General features: G+C 42.7%; 1 protein-coding gene across 1 annotated transcript; it reads right to left on the bottom strand.

Annotated features, from left to right (window-relative positions):
* Positions 1-2699: 2699 nt before the first annotated feature.
* LOC104261530 (inducible T-cell costimulator) lies at positions 2700-12351 on the bottom strand. The gene is given in 6 exon segments (XM_009817596.2): positions 2700-2789; positions 3394-3506; positions 4933-5271; positions 6203-6241; positions 12235-12307; positions 12310-12351. Coding segments are annotated over 6 exon segments (696 nt in total).
* Positions 12352-24198: the final 11847 nt, after the last annotated feature.

Genomic DNA, 24198 nt, shown 5'->3' with positions numbered 1-24198 from the left:
CACTAAGATGCTATACAGGGATAAATTGCCCCATACTCTCTCCCCATTGCACTGTGGATTTTATAGAGTTTATTTCTTTCACACGACATGCATGCATGCATGAACTTTCTTATGGACACATGTGGCATAATAAAAAAATGTTTTATTAAAAATAAAAATCTCTTTTTCCAAAAAGAAAGCAGTGATGGAACCTGAGGCTTCCAAAAGCTTTGTTACAATGAGTATAAATCATTTATCTCTCCAGAGCAGAATGTATGTATTTTGAACTACCTTGTTCAGACTTTCATCATTTGTCCTTTATCCAGCAGCATCTCAAGGCAAACTTCAAGTTTTTCCTTCTTTCAGAAACTCTTTATTCCTTGAATTTCCTTCTCAGTCTGGTGAAAGGTTCCAGGCGATAGGACTCTCCACTGTTACATAGGATCTTGCATCCAGCATTTCTCATAGGCAGCAGAGGTTATCTATTTTGACCGATAATTGTCAAAGGCCATAATTGTCAAAGGCAATAGTTTTCAAAGGCAATAGTTTTCAAAGGCAATAATTTCACCAATATTTTTTAAAATGGTGAAATCAGTGTATTTGTGAATGTACAGGGGAGAATTTTGTTTGCTGGGGATGTCAAGTAATTTGGCAAAGTTTATGTGGCAGAACGACAGGAGAGAATGTAATGTTACCCAGCATGCCACGATGCCCCTCTACATCTCTGCTTAGGAGTTGGTTATCTAAGCAGGGTACCTGCTGTGAAATTGGCAGTGCCCACTTCATTTGATGCTTTACTCATTTTGCCTTTGTTTAATGTCACAGTTAACAATTTGCACCCTCTCTCTGCAATACTTCTATGTATTTAAGTGTTTGTTGAGGAAAAACATGGTCTTAACATACCAGCTTATGTCCTCTTCATGCCTGACAGTCCCTGTTTGCCCTATCAAATTTGAAACAGCCTTCTGTTTGCCAGGCAAGCAGGCTATGTATCTTTCACAATAGTGTCCTCTAACCGATATTTGCTTTTTCAATGAATTACAGAGAGACTTAGAATCCATGCGCCACTCTAATTCCAGCAGCCAAATAGTGTCTGGCAACATATCCAGGCCGGACTCCTAGTTGGTCATTTATGGTCAGAGTTTGGATGGATTTCACAAGGAGCATGAAGGATTGATCATTTCATTCATACTGAAGGCTCTGAGCAATCTGAGGCAGGTCAACTAACACCTGAACCCACTGGGGAAGTGGTAAAGGTTTCATGTCAAACCACAAGAGGAAGATAATTGCAATGCAGAGTCTGTGAATACACTGACCTTATGGACTGTGTTGTATTTGTGCTGCAAGACATGTGAACAGGAGAGATCGTGCCCTCCTAGTTCAGGGACTGATCCTTCAGGTTTGAACTGATTTAAAGAACAATTGCAGTCTTGAAAGTAATATATTTCTCTGTTAGTAAAACAATTCAGAATTTAATTAAGTAAGAGGAGCCCCAAGGTGTGAATGGCAAAGATGTATTGATAGCACAAATACAAAAAATGCTGATGCGCCTACCTGAGGTACTGTGTCACACTGAAGTCTCTGCTGTACTCTCTCAGGTTTTGTTCCCCTGCTGTCCCACAGCTTGGTGCAGGAGAGCATGTGTGCATACCGCACTCTCCGAGTGTGGTGCTAAGAAGTTTGACAGTGAATCTGAGAATGAATTGATAGCATCAGGCTAAACTAGCCCTACCAAAAGGGCATGTGCAATAGATGGACAGTGCTTCATGGCTGTGCCACAAGGATTGGCATTGGAGGTAGTATGTTTTGGTTTTTTTGTCCCCAGTGGAAAGTTTATCATAAAGGAGACTGTAGAAAATAAAAATTCCCTCTGTAGCAGCACTACAGGAATCTACTCTCAAGCAAACTCACTACATTTTCTTTAACTAAAAGCTGACATCTTTAACACATTGTTAGCACTTCATGTACAAGTCAGTGGATCAGGCAGTGTGCCACTTCTTAACACACAAGGCTAGAGCAAAACACAGCTCAGAACAGTACTAAAGTGGGTGTCTCATGACTGAGCACAGGACCATCACAAGAGCTCAGGGAGGCTGGGAAAGGTGAGGAAATGCTGGTTTCCCATTGTCCAGGTTCAAGTAGCTGGAAACCTCTGCTGCCAGAATTTCCACGCCACAAGCAACTTATACCTGGAATAGGAATGGAGAATCAGTGACATGCAACACCCATACATCTGAATCAGTCCAAATTCTGCTTCTGTTCTGTATCTCAAACTGCTTCTGGCTACTATGCAAGGGCTTAAGTATTTAGGAAGTTCCTCCTTCTCTACGGATTATTTGCCTTTAGCCAGTAACACTCAGTAAATCTAACAAATCACTTCCCCAGAGAGATTTTGGGTACCACACGTCACCTGAAGAATCTGAATGGAACAGTTTCACATCTCTTCCTCAAGCATAAGATCATTACTTTGCGCTGTTGTGAAGCAGTTGCATTTTTAGGAACCAGCCCACCATTCCCATTCAAAAGGTTTCCAGAGATTTTGCTTTTCATTTCCACTTCCTACTACATGGCAGCATGAACTCCATTAACAAGCTATTGTAACAATCTTACACACCTACCTAGAATCAATGGGAGACAAAACAAGCAGCCCTTTCCCTCCCAGAGAAAGCCTTGCAGCACATACAAGCAGAAGTACAAGTAAAACTAGGCTTAATACAACCTCAGATTCTTGGTTTTTTAGCTGCATTCACTGCTGCCATGGGCATGTATTCACTGTTGTACTCATGGGAGTTGGATTCACACTGCTGGTTCTGCAAACAGAGGGAAATTAATTTAATTTGGGGTCACTAACCTCTGCCACTCCTGCCTTTGTTCTTTAGGTAGGGCAGTTACTCCATTTTCAGTGGGAATATTAAAGTCAGAACAGACAGGCACTCACATAGAAAACTTGGAATAAAACAAATTGAAAATGAAAAACACGCATTGTCCAAAAGAATAAGTAATGTCCATGGTCTCCTTTCTTCCCTGAGCCAACTAGTTCTTTATTTAAGTGGTTTTGCTCCAGAACAGAGCTGGAATTGCTCCACTGATGATTTGTTTCCCCTTCTTGAAGAAAACAATCAGGTGAATTGCTTACCAAAGTAATTTTGCTGACCTGTGCAGCATTTGTCTTCTTTTCTTTGGTTCCCAGCATTTAAATCAATAAACAATTCTGTCTTAGAAAAGTTAAATCTGAGCTGCTGTCATCAATGACTGAATTCCAGTGGTAAATTAACAACTCAGTCTCTTTGTCAAAAAACACATCACGTGTTCAGTGAGTATGTGCCTGTCCCACCCTCTAAATCTCATTAAATCAAGTTCCCCATCCATGACCATTGGAAGAAGGATTGTGCAGAATCTCACAGACTTGCTTACCTTGTTCCTTAAGCAACAGGCTACGACACAGCAGATACAGGAAATCATGGCAAACATGATCAGGCCAATAATTATCCATGACATGAGTCCCAGTGAAATGCAATCTTCCTTATCTGGAGATGGGGAGGCAAAAAAGTCATTACTGATAATTTGCATTTTTTCCCCCCTAGAGATAACTTTTCAAATTCTTTCTCCTCTTCTATTCATATTAATAAAATAGCAAAAGTGACCTCTGGAGAAGGATTTTCCTGAGGTGAAAAGCCACCTTGTAGAAGTGTATTCAGCAGGAAGCAGAACATTGCAGTTTTTCAGAAGGAGAGGTGAAACTGTTGGAACACAGGGCTAAAAGTGTAGACTGCAAAGAAAAAAAGCCAGGCCTGAGAGCATGATGATATTTCAGATCTGAGCAGGGCTTAAGCTTACATTCATGTGTACCACAGGTGATTTAAAGGGCAGCCTGGTCAAAAGAAGGATGGACTTTGGCAGTCATGTTTGGATAGGAAGGCAAGCTGAGGGACACAAGATTACAGTTGCCCAGATCTGGGAGAAAATATGATAGCACATGAAACATCTGGCAATAGCTATGAGCATCTGGCTATCCATACAAATGGAAATGGGCAGCTTTGGGAAACACTGAAGGCAAAAAAGGCTGTCACAACTTGATTCTAAGAAGCTGTTTTAAGTTCAGAGAGGGCAGAGAGATAATTTGACCCAACCTCATAAATTTAGCTTTAGCATTTCAGCTTCTGTCTTTGTTTAGTCCTGGTGTTGAGAGATAGGAAAAGATAGCAAGGGAAGGACAATAGTCAGTACCATGTTACAACTGAACTACATGGATAACCAAGAAGGGGTGTGAGCAAAAACACTGCTAACTCTTTCAGTTTAATATACCAAAGAGCCATGGAGTGAAAGGCAATTTAGAATTGAAGCCTGTGCAGCGAGTCTTCTGAAGTTAGTCCAAACTCTTCTCAGTAAAAGGCCAAAAATTCTCAGCAGTTGTGGATCTCTTCAGCTCTAAGCAGGCGCTAAAGCTGAAGGCCTGCTTCAGAGAGGTGAATATTATCTTCTTCACATCAGTGTGGCATCAGAGTTCCATATGCCACTACTAGCACAGATGTCTGACAGCTGATTTTTCTTTATCCTAGGCACATGAAGATAGCTCTCAGAATGGACTTTTTTCCCCAGCTAGAAATAATCTAACATTTGCATTCAGCAGCTTGGAAAATGGACAATGGGAAATTTCTGCTGCAGGCAAAGGTGGGTCTGCAGTACTTCAGAAGATGTAGTCTAGTTAGCTTGGGTGCCACCAATAATATGCAGAGCTCAGCATGGCCTGCAAAACCTGCCCAAGAAGATGAATAAATATGGAGAGGCTATGCTGAGCAGTCTGCCAACACAGCTCCACTGTTACTAGCCCCCTGCTAAGTAGTTTTAAGCTGTCTTGGAAATATCTGTGCAAACACTAGTCACATTTTTCACTGCAGCCCGATGTCTACTTATCAGTAAACTGAAGTAGGGGGAGAAGAGAAGTAAACTTACCTTGGATGTACAAATAGGTTTCTTTCAGCCGGCAATCTATATAAGGAGGGGGTAAGAACATCTCCAGGCAGTACGTATAAATGTCGATATGCTTTCTTTCCAGATTTTTAAGAATGAAAGTGGTGCTGCTATTTGAATGCTCTGTCTGACAGTAGGTGACATTACTCTTGGGGATAACTTTCTCTTCACTCAAATGGAGTGCACAGATCTCCTTCTTTTCATGCCCTTTGAAGAGGGTCATGCTGAACTCACTCACATTTTTGGGGTTGGGGAATGTGAACTTGAAGTTTCCATTTTCAAATTTAACCATCACCTGGGTGTCAGAGACATGAGGCTGATCTGAAGACATGAAAACAATAAGTACAGTCACTCACATGGCAATGAAAAGAATCCCTAAAATGTTAAGAAACTCATTTAAACAAAGCAACTGAACCATGTGATTGAAACTTAAGGCATGTAGGTACTCAGAATAGCCTGGCTGTGGAAAGCAGCCTGTAAAATGAGATACCAGTGCATCATTCTGGTCATGTCAGACATTACTGAGAAAATAAATGAGATGAGATAAGACCTGGCCTATTATCCACTGCAGAGGTCACTTTTAACATTGGATCAGAGACTTACTTGATCATGTTTAAAGGCCCCCTCAGACCAAACACTATATGGACATAGAATCCCTGCCTCAGACTGATTGTCCTATTCATAGATAAAACAAAGTGGGACAAAGATGATGATAATTATCTCTGTTTTATGGTTCATAATATGCACCCTAATGAAAACTTAAAATGGGATGTGAACCCAAAACTCCTACATAAGTGCTTTAACCACAAGACCTATCTTTCCTTTCTAGGGTAGATACTGGTTTGAAGCATGACATAAAGTTTAAACCTAATTACTTAGATGGCTATAGCACCTTTATCACTAACATAATGGGAGGAGTAGAGGACAAATGTCACTTTGTGCATGCACTCACATGCAATCCAAAAATCACATTTGACCTTCCCAAAAACTGTCTGAAAAACTCTCAGATGTTGTGCAACTCTCATTTTGCAAATTTCTTGGAGAAGAAAAAGAAAGTAAACTGACCGAGGACCTCCTGCTAGCTCACAGTTTGACTTTGTAAAGTCAGTGACCAATAGCATGGGAAACTCCTTCAGACAAAAATGTGTTAAAGTGTGCTGTAAAAAAATGACAATTTTTTTCTTCAGGGGCAGTATTTTCTGATCTAGAAAGGCATTTAAACCATAAACTGAATTACGCAAATGTGTCTTACCTATATTTTTGCACGGTCTTGATGAGCAGCTATCAACTCCTGAAAAATACAAAATTGTTTCCTGTTTAAAATTCAACAAGGGAAATGCAGGAACAGGAGCTGAGACATGCAATGTTAAGATGCTGAAGTTATTTTCTAATTTGTGTCATTAGCCTATCTGATCCTGCCTGTGCTACACTATAAAATCATGTGATAAAAGCAAGAAATATAAAAATCAAAGTAGAAAGAAAATGCATGGAGCAAGAACTAATATTGATCTTACATACAGCATTTACAAATTATTAGAACACTTCTGCAAAGTAATAGAAGTATTTCATAAATAGAAGCTGAGATGAAAGTAAAACTTCCCCCAAAATACTGAGGAAATCTGCCCCCAAATAAAAGACCGTACTTTTGATTTCTCATTAATCCAGAGTCTGCAATGAGCCAGCATTATACTTTGTTTCCGGACCGAAGTGCTCATTTCGGTCTATGTTCATTCTGTTACCCCCGCTGCTCAGCAGTGCATCAAAACATCTTCTTAAGGCACATCCAGAAAGAGTATCTGGAGGATGCTCCAATACATACAGCAAGAAAATATTCAAGCAATGCATAGGGGTTTGTTCCTTTTTCAATAGCAACTTTTTCTCTTCATGATTATCAAACTGTATTCAGTCCATTGTGCATAGGCAGGCTCCATTACAGGAGACAGGCACATTTTTAATTATTGTTCTGGATTTGTTTTTTAAGCCACTGACTCCATCACCACCCACTATGGCAATACTGAGAGTGGAATTTCCTGGCTGGGTTGGTGGCATGTACCACTTTGAAATGGTTTGTATATCAGTATCAGGCAGCATAGCACACCCTGATACTGTTTCATTTGGAATTTTTCTTTTTGCAGTGCCCTAAAACTAAAGGTACAGACAGGTACACAGACAAGTAGAAAAAAATCTGCTTTTCCAAGTTTTCTGGTAGCCTGAGTAAGTTCTTCAGAGGCTGCTTAGATTGAAATATACTCTACATCAGGATTTTATGTTGCTAAGGAAATATGGGTAAATACTTAAATACTTTGATGCACCATCCTATTCTTCTTACTGCTACATAGTAGCCTCGATCCACACAGAGTAGGTCCCAACTGTGCCAGGTATTGCAATGATTATATGGTATAAATAATCTTTTTCCCAAGGCACCTGTTATCTTTGACATCCAGCCTGCATATGCACGGGAACAGAAGATACTCTCCTTTGGGTACATTTGTAGGCTCTCAACTCTTTCCAGACAGAGGCAATCTTTTAGTTTCCACACTTTTTCCTTCTTTGAATTCTTGCTCTCCAATTACCACCATTGGCAAGGTCATTGCAGTGAATGATACTTGTTTAAAATATTTGTAGTGTGACACAGAAGCTAATGGACTTCCGGAAGATGCTTTGCGATGCTCAGTTGGAAAGCAATAGAAACTGTTATCCCTTTTTGATTGATTTACCCGCTTCCTAGTTATCACATTCTTCCTGGTTTACTGTGCACAGTCAGCACCCTTATTTAATTCAGTGACAGTTCTAGTATCTGTACTTCTCTCAGGACTATTACTTAAGTGTGTGATAACAGACAAGGTATTTGGCATCTTGTACCACTGCTGTGAAGATAAGACAGACAAAACACACAACTCGCCAACTCACAGTGAAACAGAGCTCTAGATACGCTGAAGGCACAGATACAGAAAGAGCAAGCCCTCATAATGGTATATAGTCTGAAAAGCTGAAAGCAAAGGTCAAATAAACAGTTCTTGATGACTTGCATGTTGTATGGTGAAAGAAAACAGCTGCTATGAGAACAGCATTTGAAATAAAGGTCTTTTAAAATGTTCTGTGGTTTGGTGGCCTGCAGTTTGGTAACATACACCTTTAACATTAGGCCCAACAGCAGACAAATTATTTAGGGAACAGAAGAAAAAAAAAAGTGTATGGATATAGCAGAAGCTAGGGAGCATGGTGAATGTGTAAGCTGACCTGATACTTTTGAGAAACATTCACCTGTAGCTGACACCTCTACATTTGTCAGTGATCATCTGAGAGGAGAGGCAGATGCTGACTCTGTCGGGGCAGCTACAGAGCCAAGTGGTGCCATATTCCCTCAATGCCCCAGAGGAGCATGGGGCTACCCTACTCTGAGCACTAAAGCAACAGCTTTGAATTTCATTTCTCTGTCTCTGAGAATAGTTCAATTTTGCTGTTAGCTAATGAAATCGCCCTTTCATACTGGGTGGTTTAAAATGTTTGTCAGAGATCATGGTTCTAATCCTTGTTTTCAATGGAAAAGGGCAGAGAGAGGTCATTAAGCATGTAGTTCATGTGACCTTGTGGCAAGCTGAAAGATCATTTTGTATCTTCTCAGGCCCAGAAGCCTTAACTGCCTGTTTTCAAGAAAGACTCAGTAATGTATTTCTCTGAATGAGCATTTTGGTAAATGTGATGCAATCAGTATTCCTCTGAAACAAGTGACCATATAGAAGAGTGTGCTTAGCATAGCATAAAGGGAGCACATTTTAAAATGAGATTAACAGTGCCTGAGATTAGAAGACAAAATTGTCTACATGGATGACCACAATGGGTGAGATCCGATATGAATTTCCATCTGCATCAGCTCCTAATGTGAATGTTCTCACTGCATGCTAGAAGGTGGCTCATTCCCCCCACCCTGTGCCTGATTGCTGTTCTCCTGTGCCCATTTGTAGCGGTTCATTCTTAGGTCAATCCTATGGACCTGTAACACTCTGTGGTTAACGGCCAGACACATTTGGATGTCATTTGCCAAGCTACAGTCAGAATAAATGTACATTTAGTGGGATGTGAGATAGGAAACTGGGGTTTAAATGTCCAGTAATATTGAGAGATTCACTCACTAAACCTCCCTAATACTACCTCAAAAAATATGTGAATAAAAGACTACATCACGGTATTGTTGGAAATTAACAGAAGAATCTCACTGGTTCAGTAGTAAAAATGCTTAGATTTGGCCTTGAGGTTCCTTTTCGGTATTTTTCATAAAAGAGCTAATTCAATTGCATATGAGGGTTTTGAGACAAGATGAAGCAAATCTTTCATTCGTTTCATAGCACTGGCACGCTGTGGAGTTGCATAGAGTTGTTCCTGGTTCACCTCATGAGAAGCAGAGTGTCAAGACAAATATTGTGGTTCAGATGTGAACCCAAGAGATGAACATGTGTATGAAAGTAACATCTTGCTATGTTAAAATATGAGTGTGTGTGTACACGTTCTATGTATATGTGTATTTACAGTCATGTACATTTCTGTCTCCATTTCATCTTTACTGCAGTGGGAAAGCACTTTGGCAGAGGTTTGGGAATTTCTATGGTAGTGTGCTTGAACACTGAGGCCAATGGAAGGCAGGTTATTTTCGTTTTAATGGGATTGCAATTTTGAGCTTTCTGGTTGCTCTTTGGCAGCCCCAATGCTATTTGCAAACGTCACCAATCCATTACACATTTTGGTCCTAACAGAAGTTTAAAAACCTCTTTCAATTAATTTTAAAACATGGGGTTTAGGGTAGGAGGATAGAATACTCTTGCTTGGTTTGCTTGCTGTTTATTTTATCTGCCCCACCTCTCAGAAAACTAATTAGCTGATAAAAAGAACAAGCATAATTTTGCTTGGGTGTGTTTGTGTCTGAAGATGAGCAAGGAGAGTGCAGACCTTGCCTTTAAAACAAACAAATTTGTTTTGTTAATACTAAATGCGCAATGAAACCACACAGTTTTTTAAGTTGCTATAGCTTTATCTTTCAGGGAACTCTGAAAGATGACACTGTCAATTCAGTGTCATTAGTCATATGCCTAAAACTAACATGTTCCTATCTTTCAAGAATCAAGGATTAAGAGGGGAAAGCAGTGCTTCTGGGCAAAGTAAATAATGGCCAGAATTACTCTAGGAAGCCATCTATAACCTGAATTATTTCTATGGTATAGCCTATGTTGTGAAATATGGAAACTCTTATAAAAAATACCACTAACACAGCTACCATTGTTGATAATATTTCAAACACCCTTCTAAGGTATGACCATGATTTCCTCCTGTATTGACAACAGGAGATCTGTGGGTGAACAGCGATAATGCTTTGCAAATGTTGATGTGCAAAAGCTCATGTGCAGTGTTTCATAGCAAGGCCCTCAAGTGCTATGGAATCCTACAGCTCTGTACTCCAAAATCCCATTGTCTATGCTCCTCTACAAGCAGCAGAGAGGCTCCATGCTCTTACAAATAATTTCTTTACCACTATCGGGTTATCAAATCATAATACACATATATCACCTTCTGTGACCTATTTCCATTGAAAAAAAAAGCTATCCATAGATCACAAGTAGGGCTTGGTAATTGCTAAGTCAAAAAAACCCCAAAATCTCGGAAGTTACTCTGCTTTTACTCCAAAAAATTTGCCACAGTGCTTGGCAGCACTGTGTGGAGTGCTAGCTTGTTCTCTAAATGAGAGTATTATGCTAATGTGTCTTACATCAAGCTGATCTTTTACAGCCCTTTTCTTTTTAGCAAGAATTATAATAATTAGTACTTTTTATGCTGAAAGCACTGTAAGGTAAAAAACCTGAGAGATACCATTTGTTATTGCAGGCAGTCTCTTTCTCCTGCCATCTCCTCTCCCCAGTCCCCTGGCCAAGTCCTATCCTCCATATCTGAAGGAAGGGGGAAAGAAGGGAGAAATGCCAGTATCAGATAGAACAATTATTTGCACCCTTAAAATTGCAGCTTATTTCTTCCCACAAGGAATGGCCTTTTAGATAGCTCCAGCCACATGTAAAAGCATGCTCATCAAGTATACCTGCTAAATTGACTAGCTGAGAAATATTCAACAAAATTGATAGGATTTTTTGTTAGTAGATTTAAAAATAACTTTTCAAGGAGAAAAAAAGCAGCTCATGCCCCTGTAGAGATACCAATCACAATCCTCCTTCCCTGTGATTTCACCCATCTTTTCAATCTATCTGAAAACTCAGTATACTATCACTGTATTACTTAACCTTCAGAAGGGTATCTGCATTGCCTAAAGAGCTGGAAATTGGTTTTTATTTAAATGAAAGCTTAAATTCTGTATGAAACCTCAGGAGTACTTCAATTCTACAGGGGGACTTGAAATCTATCCTGTATCACTAGAATTTCAGAAGCAAACGTATTCAACAGCCTTGGCGTGTCCTTCAAAGGAACATGTTTAGATGGTGCTTAGTAACTGCGCACTAAATCTCAGGTCTTACTTATATGATGCATATATCTTTCATACATGATGCATTTCTTTCATACAGTATATGTATGAAAGAAAAGACTCTTCTTAATCAGGTATTATCTGTATTTCCATCCTGGCCCAGTAATACGTGGGTTTCAGAGAGATAAATATGAGTTCTGGTATTTTACTTTGTGTAGCTGTGATAAAACACTGAATCTTGTAAAACACTACATCCATGTTCATGGCTGGACTGAGATCAGTGCTGTCACCGTGCCCCTTCTCAAACACAGCATTAGGAATGCTACACTTCCTTTTCAGTCAGTCTGCATTTCCCCTGCACCAAAACAATCTCATCCATTTTTCCTTGCCACATACATTTTTCATAGTATAAAAATTCCCTGCCCAAGCAACAGCAGGTTTAACATCAATAACTTGGCTTCCCTTTATTAAGCCATTCACCATCATGCTGCTATAAGACCTTATGCCCAGCAAGGGAAGCTCGCTGGAGCACTACAGTCTAAACAGCTAGAGGGTAACACTGAGCAGATGAGCTAAAGAATATAAACAGTGAAAACTGGTACTTTTTAGTTTCAGAGCAAATGCCCTGAGCTGGCAGGAATTCTCTTCCCATCAACTCTAGTGATATTAAAGTTGAGAGTGGTCTTTTCGCAGCTGTTTTCCTTACTTACCTCTATTCCTCCAACCCCTTGCTATTCTGCCTCATTTACTGTCTCCTGTCATTGGGTGAGTTATATTCCATAGAGACATCTACTGCAAGGAGAATAATCCAAAATGCTACTCACCGTACAGGGCTTCAAACTGAAAGCAGAGGACACAGAAAGTTACAGCCACCGACTTCATGCTTGCCTGACACAGAGGCACCAGCCTTCTGTCTACTGTGAAGACGGGGAAGAATTCATGGGTAGAAAAGGAAGTGGTTTGTGGGCAATGGGGGAAATTATATGATAATCAGAAGGACTTTTTAATTTAACCCCTGACTACGTTATAGCTATGTCAGCATTAGCTGTCGCCCACACCTGTGGAGTTTGCTGCTTTTTTTTTCCTACCTCACAGCTTGCTGTCACAGACAGGAAGATGAAAGATTTTCTGACATTACATTTGATGTTCATCTTCGGCAAAGACTGTTTCTGATTAAATTTATCACAATAGAGTTACAGTCATCTACAGCACAGTTCCTGCAGATGGCCTATGGTCAGCAACTTGTTCCTTAAATTGACTTACAATACATGCATATTTGCAACTGACAACCTGTTTTCTCCCCACCAGGCTCAGCTGGTCTTACATAGCTGATGGTCTTGCTTTATGTGGAAACCGTTTGTTAGTAGGGTAGGAGTCTCTTGTGTGTCCTGGTCCTGGAATTCATTGGAAGAACATGTGTAAATTGCAGAAGGATCCCCTCAGACCTGTGACTTCCTGGAGGCTCACTCCAACGTAAGACTTCCACCCTGGAGGTCAGGCTTGCTCTGCATGGACATGAGAATCTTCATGCAGCGCTGCGAGAGGAGGAGATCTGTCCTAGTGCCCTAGGGCCTTAGGTCAAAAGTTTCTCTCCTGTCCTCTCCCTGCTTTTGTGCGGCACACTCTATTCTGGCCTGCTATCCACCTGTATTCTGGGAATAGTTTAGGTCCCCTTGGGATAACATGTTCTACAATCATTTAGAACTGGCTATTTATTTATTCTTATAATACTAATTTTAGCGCAGATAACATGCTGGAAAAGCAGCTTCTAAATCATGTTTAATATATTAGATGCGGTTAGCATTTCTGATTGCACAAAGAGAAGATGCAAAGGACTAACAGTGGTGCCTGACAGACACTGCTGGGGTTGAGTCCTCGTAATGGTCATGCAGTGGTACCAAATAATTTGTGAGTAACAGGACTGGGTTACAGATTCATTCCTACTTCATACTGTGAGAATAAATCTTCATGTGTTGGTTTACTATTCCTCAAAATGTGATTTAATTTATTTCACTACCACTGCTAAAATCTGCTCACATGGACACTAGCAGAGAGTTTTTACTCTCTTCAGATCTTTGCAAAGCCCTGCAAATCTTTGCCTTTTGTTAAATTAAAATCAGAGCTAAGCCTGAGTCAAGTCAGGATTTGATCTAAATTTTCAGCTCAGGTCTCTGGAGCCAAACTTAAGCAACTCTAACTAGAAAAATTTCTGCAGTATACTTTTAATTCTGAAGCTCAAGAGTAATATACGGAGGTTCAAGCAATGATAAAGCTGAAAAAGATACATCTGACTCCTGAGCGTTGCCTATGAAGTTATGACCCACTTTGGGATCTACTGAGGTTCCAGGTAGGACCATCCTTCCCATCCCCCTTAACAACTTATGGGAAGTGCTGAAACAACAGAGCAGCCCTCTCCTGGGACAGGACTTTTATTACACCCCCAAGTAAGCCTAAAACAAGCAGCCAGAAAAGCTTATAGTAAAAAGAGCTGCTGCTGCTGCTGCTACTGCTACAAAATGAAGGGAGGAAGAGAATCATGTGTAAAGTACCCCCACCCACACCTTTGGGAGAGTGTGCTGACAACACACCAAGGATTGAGTCCCTACAAAGCCTACCGCTGGCTGGGAAGGCCAAGAAAGGTGTAGGGGAATGTATTGCTTTGAGCAAAGTTTTAGCTATTTTTTGTGAAAACAAGCTTTAAAACAAATCAGTATTGTTGGTTCAAAAATGTGTTCTCTTTCTTAAAAATTTAAACATTTTGCCAGGAAAGTAACTTTGATAGATAAGAGATTTTTTTTTTTTAACCAATATAGTTATTTTGGAGCAACTTACTCCTTCTCCCCCTCTCTGTGACCTTATCAGTTATACCAGTGTAGAGATGATTAATACACATGTATTTCCCTCTGGGGTAAGAATCGCTACCAGCGTAGCTTGGTTAGCATAGATCTCGCTACAAGAACTGGAGCAAGTCCCACTGTCCAGTAAACAGTTTGTATTTGTCCTCTCTTTCTCCTGTCATTATAGCCTCAAGTCTGGAATTACCCCTTCTCCTTTTCTGCTTCCTGGCGCTTGGGATTGCTAGAACACACTGCTTCCTTTGTTTCAAAAGGGTCCAGCCCAGGGTACACTTTGGGGTACGTTTGGCAGCACTCTGAAGTTTGATCTAGACAGCGATTTCTTTCTGTGATCAAGTGTATTTGATGATGAGCCAGCAGTCCCTGGGGCACTCAGTGTTATGTTCACAAGCGAAGAGACACCAAGTCTAGCTCAGGGCTGAGCGTGAGGGATGCTCACCTTCTAGTCCCACACCAACAGGGACTCCTCCATTGCCTTTCAATCTTTCTGTCTTTGCCTCCCTCCTCTGTTAGTGCTTACCTACTTCACAAAGACATCCTGACTGCAATTTGGAAATGTTTCTTGCAAATACTACGGTTGGTTACAGTTAACCACCTGGGACAAGCAGTCTGTTTCCACAACACACTTCCTATAACTGCAACTATTTTTGCTCACAAACACGTGTTTCCTTTTTCCATCCTCACTCATTTCTCTTCTCTTTGTCTTGATTTTCACTCTCTCATCCACATACACCTCTCAGAGCTGACTTCTTTCCTCCTTTAACCTGACTGTCCCCAGTCCCTATCTATCTTTCTCCTCAAGCAGACGCCGCCCTCCAGCACGTAGAGTAACTCCTTTCCAGAATGTGGCTTCTCCTTCCACCAAGCCCCATTCTTTCTTCATGTCCTACGCCCAACACTACCCTACAGTGATAAACTCCTTTTTCTCCTATCATCTCACTTCCAACTTGCCATCACTGACTACTAACAACCTGGAAAATCCTTATGGGCATTTTTATGCCTTTATAAAGGCATCCAGTGATCCACCCATTTCCAAAGAGAAATGGGCTTGCTCATCCCTTGGTCCATACACCAGTGTTCTCTGCCACATGATCTTCAATGCTTCTCCCTCCTAACTCCAAGCAACTCGTAAAACAACAATTATGCCGCTTCCCTAAGGATTCACAGCACAGATTTTCCCTGTGATGCATGATGTATATTTTTCTTTGTTCTCTTTGATCACATAACTCTTATTATACTTACTGTTATCACCCTAATCAATGTCCATGTTAGTGAAATGCTACTGCATTGTATCCCTTTGTTTGGCATGAAACAAAGGTGGTGTTTATATTGAAGTAGCTTGTTCTGCCTCACCAGCAGTTTTCCACTTTGCCAGTGGATGATGAGCAGTTGTCTACAGCAATATAAAATATTCTCTCATTAAAATGTTTTGTGATTCTTTCTGCAGAGGCTGCTACAGTCTATCCACACAAATTATATTCCGTTGTCTCTTGCTGCTTCTCGTTCTTTGCTTCAATATCTGGCCTATATTCTCATGACTCTGGGTCATTCCCTCAGGGCTGGAGCAGAAAGCCTCCACACTCACGTGTTTTCATTTCCTGTCCTCCTAATTGAGAAGGGGAACAATGACTTTCACTGTGCTATTTTTAAGGTTCTGTGATGGCTTTAAATCCCACTTCCCATCTGCATCACTCCCCATTAGGTGTGTAAGCAAGCTGCAGTCATTCAGGATGCAGAGATTTCAGCCTGAAATGCAACTCATGTACTCCCTCATTTGTTCTGACGCCTCCTTTGCCGATATATTGGTCTGATCTCTCCCACAGTCCTGTGGGGCATGCTGTAATATTCTCGCCATCAACATGCCAGCAGAGGCTACCAGGGCTCAGCTCAGTGGCAGGGCAAACACCTCCCTGCAGAGCAGATCTAACCAGATGGTCCCCTTTGGGGTGTGAGTGTGTGTGGCTTTGCTTCTTGGTACAAGCTCAGGTACCCCATTAATCACTTTTTTTTTTTGATGATGATGCTTGAGACTATTTCATTGTCATTGACTTTTCTAAAAGAAGAAAAAAACCATGTACGTTAATGAGTTAAGGCTAGATCTAACACATGCAAGGGCATTGACCTATAAATTCACTCACCAGGTACTAAGTGGCAAATCCAGTCAGCCTAAACAGGTTGCCCAGAGAGGTTGTAGATGCCCCATCCCTGGAAACATTCAAGGTCAAGTTGGATGGGGCTCTGAGCAACCTAAGCTAGTTGAAGATGTCCCTGCTTATTGCAGGGGGGGTGGACTAGATGACCTTTAAAGGTCCCGTCCAACCCAAACCTATGATTCTATGATTCTAAATGCACTTCAGATCCTGCGACTAATGTTTTGGCAAGGCACTGAGAGCCACCTAGGCAAAAGACTGTCTCCCTCTGGTCTCAGGGCTGCTATGCCTCTGAGTATCAAGCCCCTGTGCCTACTGCAATACAGTTACCTAAAGAAGAACCTAAGCACTTCTCCAAGACGCAGAGTATAGATAGGAATGGACCAGTTAAGGTCATGTGCATATGCTGGTGGTGTGGACTGCAGACCTACGGGACGGCTGTGGAAGGGTTACTATCTTTAACAACAACCACAAAGATGTACTGGGAAGAGGGCTGTGAAGCAGTAGGTATCTTCAGTGGCATATGCCTGAGTGTGCGGGAGGTATTTAGGAGAATACCAGGGTTGTAAGTGGCCTGGGTTCATGGGCAGTGCTCCAGAGGGAGGAGGATACCTTCTGAAGCCGTTGCAGTTCCCCTATAGCCAACATGCTGCTGAGTGGGACTTTGTCACCAGTGCCGCTTATATCTAGGTTCAGAAGGGAGGTCTTCCAGAATAGATAGTAAATATGCAAAACCCAAATGAAGTGCAAACCTGGGGACCCGGACTGTTATTGTCTTGCCACTTGTAGAGCAGTGCGTGACAGATACATGCTGATGAGCTGGGTGACCATGAAAGTTATTCTGCTTTTGGATTTGAATTTGTCTTTGGGGTGTGACAGTGATGAATTACACACATTCTGTAAAATTTTCATACCCCAACTCTTTCAAAGCTCGTAGTAGGGTGGGGAGTCCTGTTATCCTGTTATCTGGTCAGCTGCCTTGGAGGAGTTAGGACTGAAAGAGCCACATACTATGGTGGCACTTGGTTTCTGGTGTGATTTTTATCTCGGCATTGTTGTGATGACTTTTTAAAGATAAACTTTTGCTACCACTGCATTGACAGTATTACAAAGGGGAACTGTCTCCAACAGAAACAGCCCCCAAAGTTGTGATGCATTCTTGCAGACAAGCGATAAATCAAATGTCATGCTGAAAATTGCAAGGACAGGTGAAGCAGCACAACCCTGGCTTAGACTTCCAGAAATACCGAAGTGGCTGAGGACACACGTGCCACTGTCTGTTCCCAGCTGACTTGAAGTACTTTTGAAAACCCTGTCATTCAAGTATTTTCAGGCCAGGCTTTGCTGTTGCTATTAGTGGTTAACTGGAGCTAGGCTTAGACAGCTCAGGGTGGATTTGGGGGAGTACAAACAATGAAATCACAGCTTTGTCAAACATGTAACTAAGTCTCCTCTATTTTGTGTCTATCATTCAGAATCTCACAGGTTACTGCCTTGGGAACAAACTGCTCTGTACATGCAGGCCAAAGCTACAGAAGGCAGTACTCCCACCTGCAGAGCAGAGATCACTCCCTCCGTCATCCTCAAGGCTTGGTCCAGCCACACTCCTCTTACGGGTGCCAGAACAAAATCAAAGCTGGGGACACTGCAGTGCTGTGTCACCCCTTGGGCTCCTGTGGCAAGGGCCTGGTGAAGGGTGTTTCCCCTTTGGCAGGAGATGCTTCCAGGAGCTGCCTTTCAGGCTGAGCTGACCTGGGTGCTATGAAATGGGGGGGAGCCGCAGTGGGGCATGGGGCAGGTGGGGCAGGGGTTCCTGGGCAATGAACCCGCTGCTTCAGAGCCAGGCCCCTGGCTGAAAGCCCTCTGCGTGCCACTGGTGACCCACCACACCTGCTCTGTGTGCACCTCTGCTAGCAGAGTCCCCTGGAACACAGTGAACTCCCCACCTCAGGAGGGTGTTGGGCAGGGCCGGGCGAGGGAGAAGCACCCACACCGCCCTCCTGCTGGGGCCAGGGCGGTGTCCAGGCACTCACAGCCGCGCAGCGGGGTCCGCTCAGCCGCGGCCGGATCCCCACGGGCCGCGACGCGGCTGCTCCGGCAGCGTGTGAAGCCGCCCGCCGCCACGGCCGCTGCCCGCCGTTGAGGCAGGAAACTGCGGGCGGGTCTCCCCGCGCGGCGGGAGCGGGGCGAGGCCGCGCCGCCGCCCGCGCCGCCGCGGGGAGGCCGCACGGGGGAGCTGCCGGCCCGCGCGCCGCCGCCCGGCCCCGGGCCCGGCCGAGGGCTGCCTCCGGCGCAGGCCCAGCGCCGCCGGGGAGTCAGCTGTGGCCGGGCTGCGGGTCTCGCCACGGCGAGGGGAAAGGCGACTGGGTAAACCCAGGTGTGCTGTGAGCGGCCGCCAGGTTCCTCCCGGCCTGGCTGCGCAGCTGTGTTTCGGGGGAACTATTTTTAGGTGCCAGACTGTGCTCTTCTTCACCGTGACCTCAGCCTAGCGTAGCTCGTGGCTTGCGCTGCAGCCCTTCCAGGGTCACACCGAGGCGCCGGGCATCGGTCCCTGGCTGCTGACCCTCACGAAGGTCTGACTGCTCTCTGTGGTTTCCTAGAATCCCGTGCAAGTCTCACCACATACACGTGGCTTTATGTTTAAAAGGGTTTTTTTAATCAGAAAGAACTTCTGAAACCTGCACAGCAGAGACCAGTGCAATGTTTCTGGCTCAGGTGCCTGCACTTGGAGGGACAGAGCAGGTTTCTTAGGGGTCAGGAGGTTTTGAAAGTGTCATTGCTGAGAATAGTCAGTTTGGTCTTCTGTGTAGGCATTTGAACATTGTTCGTCTGTGCTTGTTAATTTGATGAGAAAGAACAAGCTGTAAAAAAAGTCCTTCCAGCAGGCCAGGAAAGACCAAGAGGCAAAGGAGTTTGAACAGAATTCACTTCTTTCTTCGCATCGCTGTGTTTCATTCTGATTGTCAGCAGCCCCTCCTCAGGGGAGTGGCTGAGAATTGCTGGCTCCAGCCAGAGCCCAGGCTGGCTTGTTAGTAAAATTGTGATTACCCACATCCAGAGCACAGAGACTTTGGGTTGGAAGGTCGCCCCTTACTACACAATCAGTAACAATTTACTGAGTCTAGTTATATTGATGAACCTGTTGAAATCAGAGCAGTTAATTGATAAAATAAAACATACATTTACTCATGATCAGCACAGCTTGTGTAGCCATACAGGGTCTGGAAACATCTATCATGCAAAACATGTTAAAGGAAGTATGTGATACTGGCCTGCATGTGTAAAATTGGAAAAGAGGACAAAATTCTCACATGAGGGCACACATCTCATCACATCCTCAAGAGAATGAGGAAGAGGATCATGCTAGCACCTTATCCCGGCATTGATACAAAGCCCAGGATACAAAAGAAATTCAGAGCAAAATGAGTTCTGTCACAGCAACCCTAAGTTCTGGGCCCTGGCCAGAAACAGTTCCTTGCAGACAGAAACACTTCCCTGCAGCCACACAGAGGCTCCAGTGATCAAAGGCATCATCTTCTCCAATCTGCTTGGCAGACCCAAAGTCTATAGCACAAGCAGAGCATTTACACTGTGGTGCCCAGGGCAGTTGTGGGCAGCAGTCTGCCCTGCCTGTGCAGAGGGAAGACTCAGCCCCTGCGTAAGCCATTGGGGTGGATGGTGCCTCTGATCAGCTGTTGGACTGCCATCCTTCAGGAAGGGTGGCTTGGCTGGAAACCCCTGCAGGGTGCAAAGGTTGTTTCATCCCTGTGTGAGCAGCTGAATATGCTGTGGGTGAGAGGCAGCTGAAGAGACAGTTGGATGCAAAAGACCAGGGAATCACAGCAAGGAACTGCAAGTGTGCGGCTCATGCAGACTTGGAGACACTATAGTGAAGTGTGAAGGAGGACAGCCATACCTCCAGGAAGGCTGAAGGGACTCCCCGAAGGCCAGACAGAAATCAGCAGAATTTGCTGCCACTCAGAAAGTCACTGAGTTAACCAACATTAAGTGTGGGAGCAAATACCTGCCTGCAAGAATGCAGGAGACAGGATGGGAGTTGTCTATAAACCCTTCTGATGTTTTTGCTATTTGTCCTAGACTACTTTTAATCCAGTGAAGCATAGCTTAAAACCCTTGGTGTTCTTCAGGAGTTCACTGTAAGGGAGGGGTCTAGGCACCCCTCTCGCAGCCAGCTTGGATGCTGTCACCACATGAAAAAGAATTTGCAGTAAAAATTAGAATGGCAATGAGCAAAAAATAGAAATTCGATATCTATATTTATATATATATCTCCCTATTCTCTAGAGAACAGAAGTGATTGAAATGACTACTCTAAAACATCACTTTAACCACATTGATCACATTACAGATCATCATAGGATATTCTGGTGAATTGGCCTTTCATCATGTAAAGACTCCAGATTTCCTCACTGAAGTTCCCAGCCTCCACGCACCTCCATGCTCCTAGGAAACAGGCATAGCTACTTTGTAAGACTAAGTTGTACAACTTCTTAATTGCTGAACCTGGACCTTCAAGATACGACACTCTTCCTCATTTTGAGGGCCTTCTACAGCCACAATTTGACATTACCATGTCAAATCAGCTTGATTATCAGGGACTTCACCCTGAGAGTGCAACCAGCAGAAACTGCAGTGCATGCAAGTTACAAAAGTTAATAGAGCCAAGACACAGTATTATCAGTAAAAGCAACTAGCTTCGCAGCTGCCCAGCTCCCATCTTGATGAGCTATCCTTCTGTGTCTCTAGTACACACTCTATACAGTTCAGGGTGAACATTTTCAAACTAGCTTTTAACTGGATCACAGAACAAGCCTGAGTGCAGGAAGTATCTAGTTACATTCAGGCAAGCTCTGCAGTAGCTAATATACCCTTGCTCTTGGAATAAAACCTCAGTAAGCTCTGCTCAGTCTAAGCTGTTCCCAGCTACTATTAAGTTAGCCCAGGCAGATGTATACACATTGTATACGGATGTGCAGCTCCCTGCTTGCCCATGACAGACTGCTGGCAAACTTTAAAGAACAGGCTTTTCATGCTTGGTCTCTTTGAGCTCAGCTCTGTGGTTGCTGGTCATTAAAAGTCAGTGTTTGCTCAGCGGGCTTTTGTTGTCCTAGCCAAAGTGCTTCTTCAGGTTTGGGTCTGTAGCCTCATGCAATTCTGACTGAGCCACAGCAAAGCACACCCATATCCAGAGGGGAAGTCAAGCAGCCTGCTGCAGTGTAGTGAAGCTGGGGAAATAGAGGTGTCCATATTGTTTGTACAGATACTAGAGAATCTTGGATTTTCTGTGTCCTCATTTTAGTCAGCTGCGTTACAAAGACATCAACCCAAGAAAATTCCTCAATCTGCCAATTTTTGTAGGTTATGAGAGTCTTAGAGGATAGCATTACCATGTGCTTTTCCTGTTGTTACATTCCTCACTAAGCACCCACTGTTGGATACTTATCTAGGAGACAAGATACTTGACCTACGATTTTTTTGTTCTCATCTGGTACAGCCAGCCCTTATGTTTACACTCTCATGAATTGTTTAGATGACTATCAGAAAAGGTGAAAGTTGGTGTTTCTCTGTTCTCACTGTGTTGATACTCCTGCTAGACATTAACGTTACGTTAGTGTCTGGGGCTAATAATACCACAGTTCCTAAGCCTAACCAGAATTCCTCAGGAATCCCCTTCTGGCTGGGAGTTGCCTTGGTTTGCTGCCAGGCCAGGAATGGAGCTATGTCTCATCAGATAGCCCTGGAAAATATGGTGTGATAAACCTCAGTTTTCTCTGTGTAGATCTGTTTATAGATCAGCTGCTGATTTCATTGTTTCAGGTGACCACTGAAAAGTCACATGCATATGTCCTCTCTCTCTTTAGCTCAAAGTCAACTCTTCTTGCTGCTTGCCTTGTTTGATTGCTAGAATGCTTTATCCCTTGTTTGTTTGTTATACTGCATCAGCAGCAGAGTCAAGGTATGGCCATTGGGAAGCTGTTAGCAATGAAGTTGTATTCAGTACATACCACAGAGATCAGCATCACAGCTGATGCTTGGTTTTGTTAGCTGAACTATCCTCCCTTTGACAAAAGCGGCTCTTCAGGTGCTGCTGTGTACCTCTTCAAAGGTTCTGTTGGATGTGATTATATTCCTTTTGGTTATCCCAGATCTTTTTTAAGGCTTATCTCTGTACCTGGTGTTAGGGGTGCCTGTTGTGGCCCAGGAATTTTTAAGCACTGTTTGTTTCATTGGTGTACACAGTATGACGGGGAGCGTACAAATGTATTACTTCTTATGCTAGGGGTCTTACTGCACATGCAATCAGCAATATATGATTCTTTAGTTACTAAGTCATTGATTCATGTTATATTGGTTTAGGCGTTGAGCTCTGCAGGCTGTTAGTTTCTTTCCTTCCGTGCTGGGTAAGAAAAAAGCTGTAACAAAAAAAAAGTAAGCCAGTCACGCCACTTCTCATTAGGTTGCTGTAGTTACACTATGTTTTCTAGTGACATCAGTGAGGGCTCTGTAATGCTTGCGTGATGGACTGTTTTGGTGCCTCTTTTGCTTGAAGAAAAAAAAATTGTTGAAGGGGAAAAAATTAATTTGGCCATTTGCATCTTTCCTTCTAGTTATGTTTTTGTAACTAGGTGATTAATGTTAGTGGTTTACAGAGGAGCAAGTGGTGATTTTTTTATTAGCTTTATATAATACAGCTACAAATTATTCTAGTTGATATGGAAACATAACTATTTTTCCACTATGAAAAGAAACATTTCATTGTTTCCAAGCTTTGAAAACTACCTCAGATATCACCTTTTGTCTATCTAGGTTTTCCTGCTGTTTTCAAGGCTATTTGAGTTTTTTTCAAGTTGTTCCATTTCTTCTGTAATACAGAACAGCTGATCATCCTTGTTTACCTGGACTCAAAGTCCACAGGGTTTCAAAAAGTGACAGGATAAATCCATGGAAGAGGAATCCCTCAGGATTGTTAAATACAAAGACACCACCCTTTGAAATTCCTCAGCTGCTGGTGAGGGAAGACTGGGACAGTATTTTAAGAAGGTTTCATAGCATACTTTCCTTGATTTTATTCTCTTCCTTGACATCTGCCCTTGGTCATTGTTGGAAAGTGGACAGTGGGTGGAGTGCATCATTTGTCTGACCTGCTACGGGCTCAGTTATGTTCTTAGGTTCTCATTTGTTGCTGAATATGATAGCAAATTGCAATTTAGTTTGATAAATAACATCAAAGCCTAATAAGTGCAATATCCTGCATATTGTTTAAAGCTGCATATTGTTTAAAGTCTCTGTATAATATGTGCTTAGTGCAGACTGCTTTGTTGACAATGAATACATATGTACAGCCTGTCTTGCTGTTGGAAATCTCTGTCCCAGAGTGAGTTAGCTGCAGCAGAGCTCAGAGCAAAGGGCACAGTCTGCTGCATAGTTTGCCAGTTTCAAAAAGATGAGCTATGATATCTCATGCTTAAATACCTACAAACAGTTCAAATAAGATGCATGACTGCAGTATGTGTGTGACTTGGAAAGGGAAAAGAAAAATTAAAAACAGTATTACCAGTCTAGATAAAACTCCAGCTGGAAATGGATTCAAAAGGTAGGTAGCAAAACCTAAATGGGTGATATGAGTTACATATGAGTTTTTCAGATCAGAGATCTTTCTTGCATAAGAAAGAATGCTTATTGGTTTTGAACCATATACAGTCAGTTTCTTCTGTCATAATCTACTGAGTAAAGGACGTTTAAGTGTTTCAGAATTGTTGAA

This window comes from Gavia stellata, chromosome 8, assembly GCF_030936135.1.
Source record: "Gavia stellata isolate bGavSte3 chromosome 8, bGavSte3.hap2, whole genome shotgun sequence".
NCBI classification, from domain to species: Eukaryota; Metazoa; Chordata; class Aves; order Gaviiformes; family Gaviidae; genus Gavia; species Gavia stellata.
Note: the sequence above shows the minus strand (reverse complement) of the source record. Positions and strands in the feature narration are given on the sequence as shown.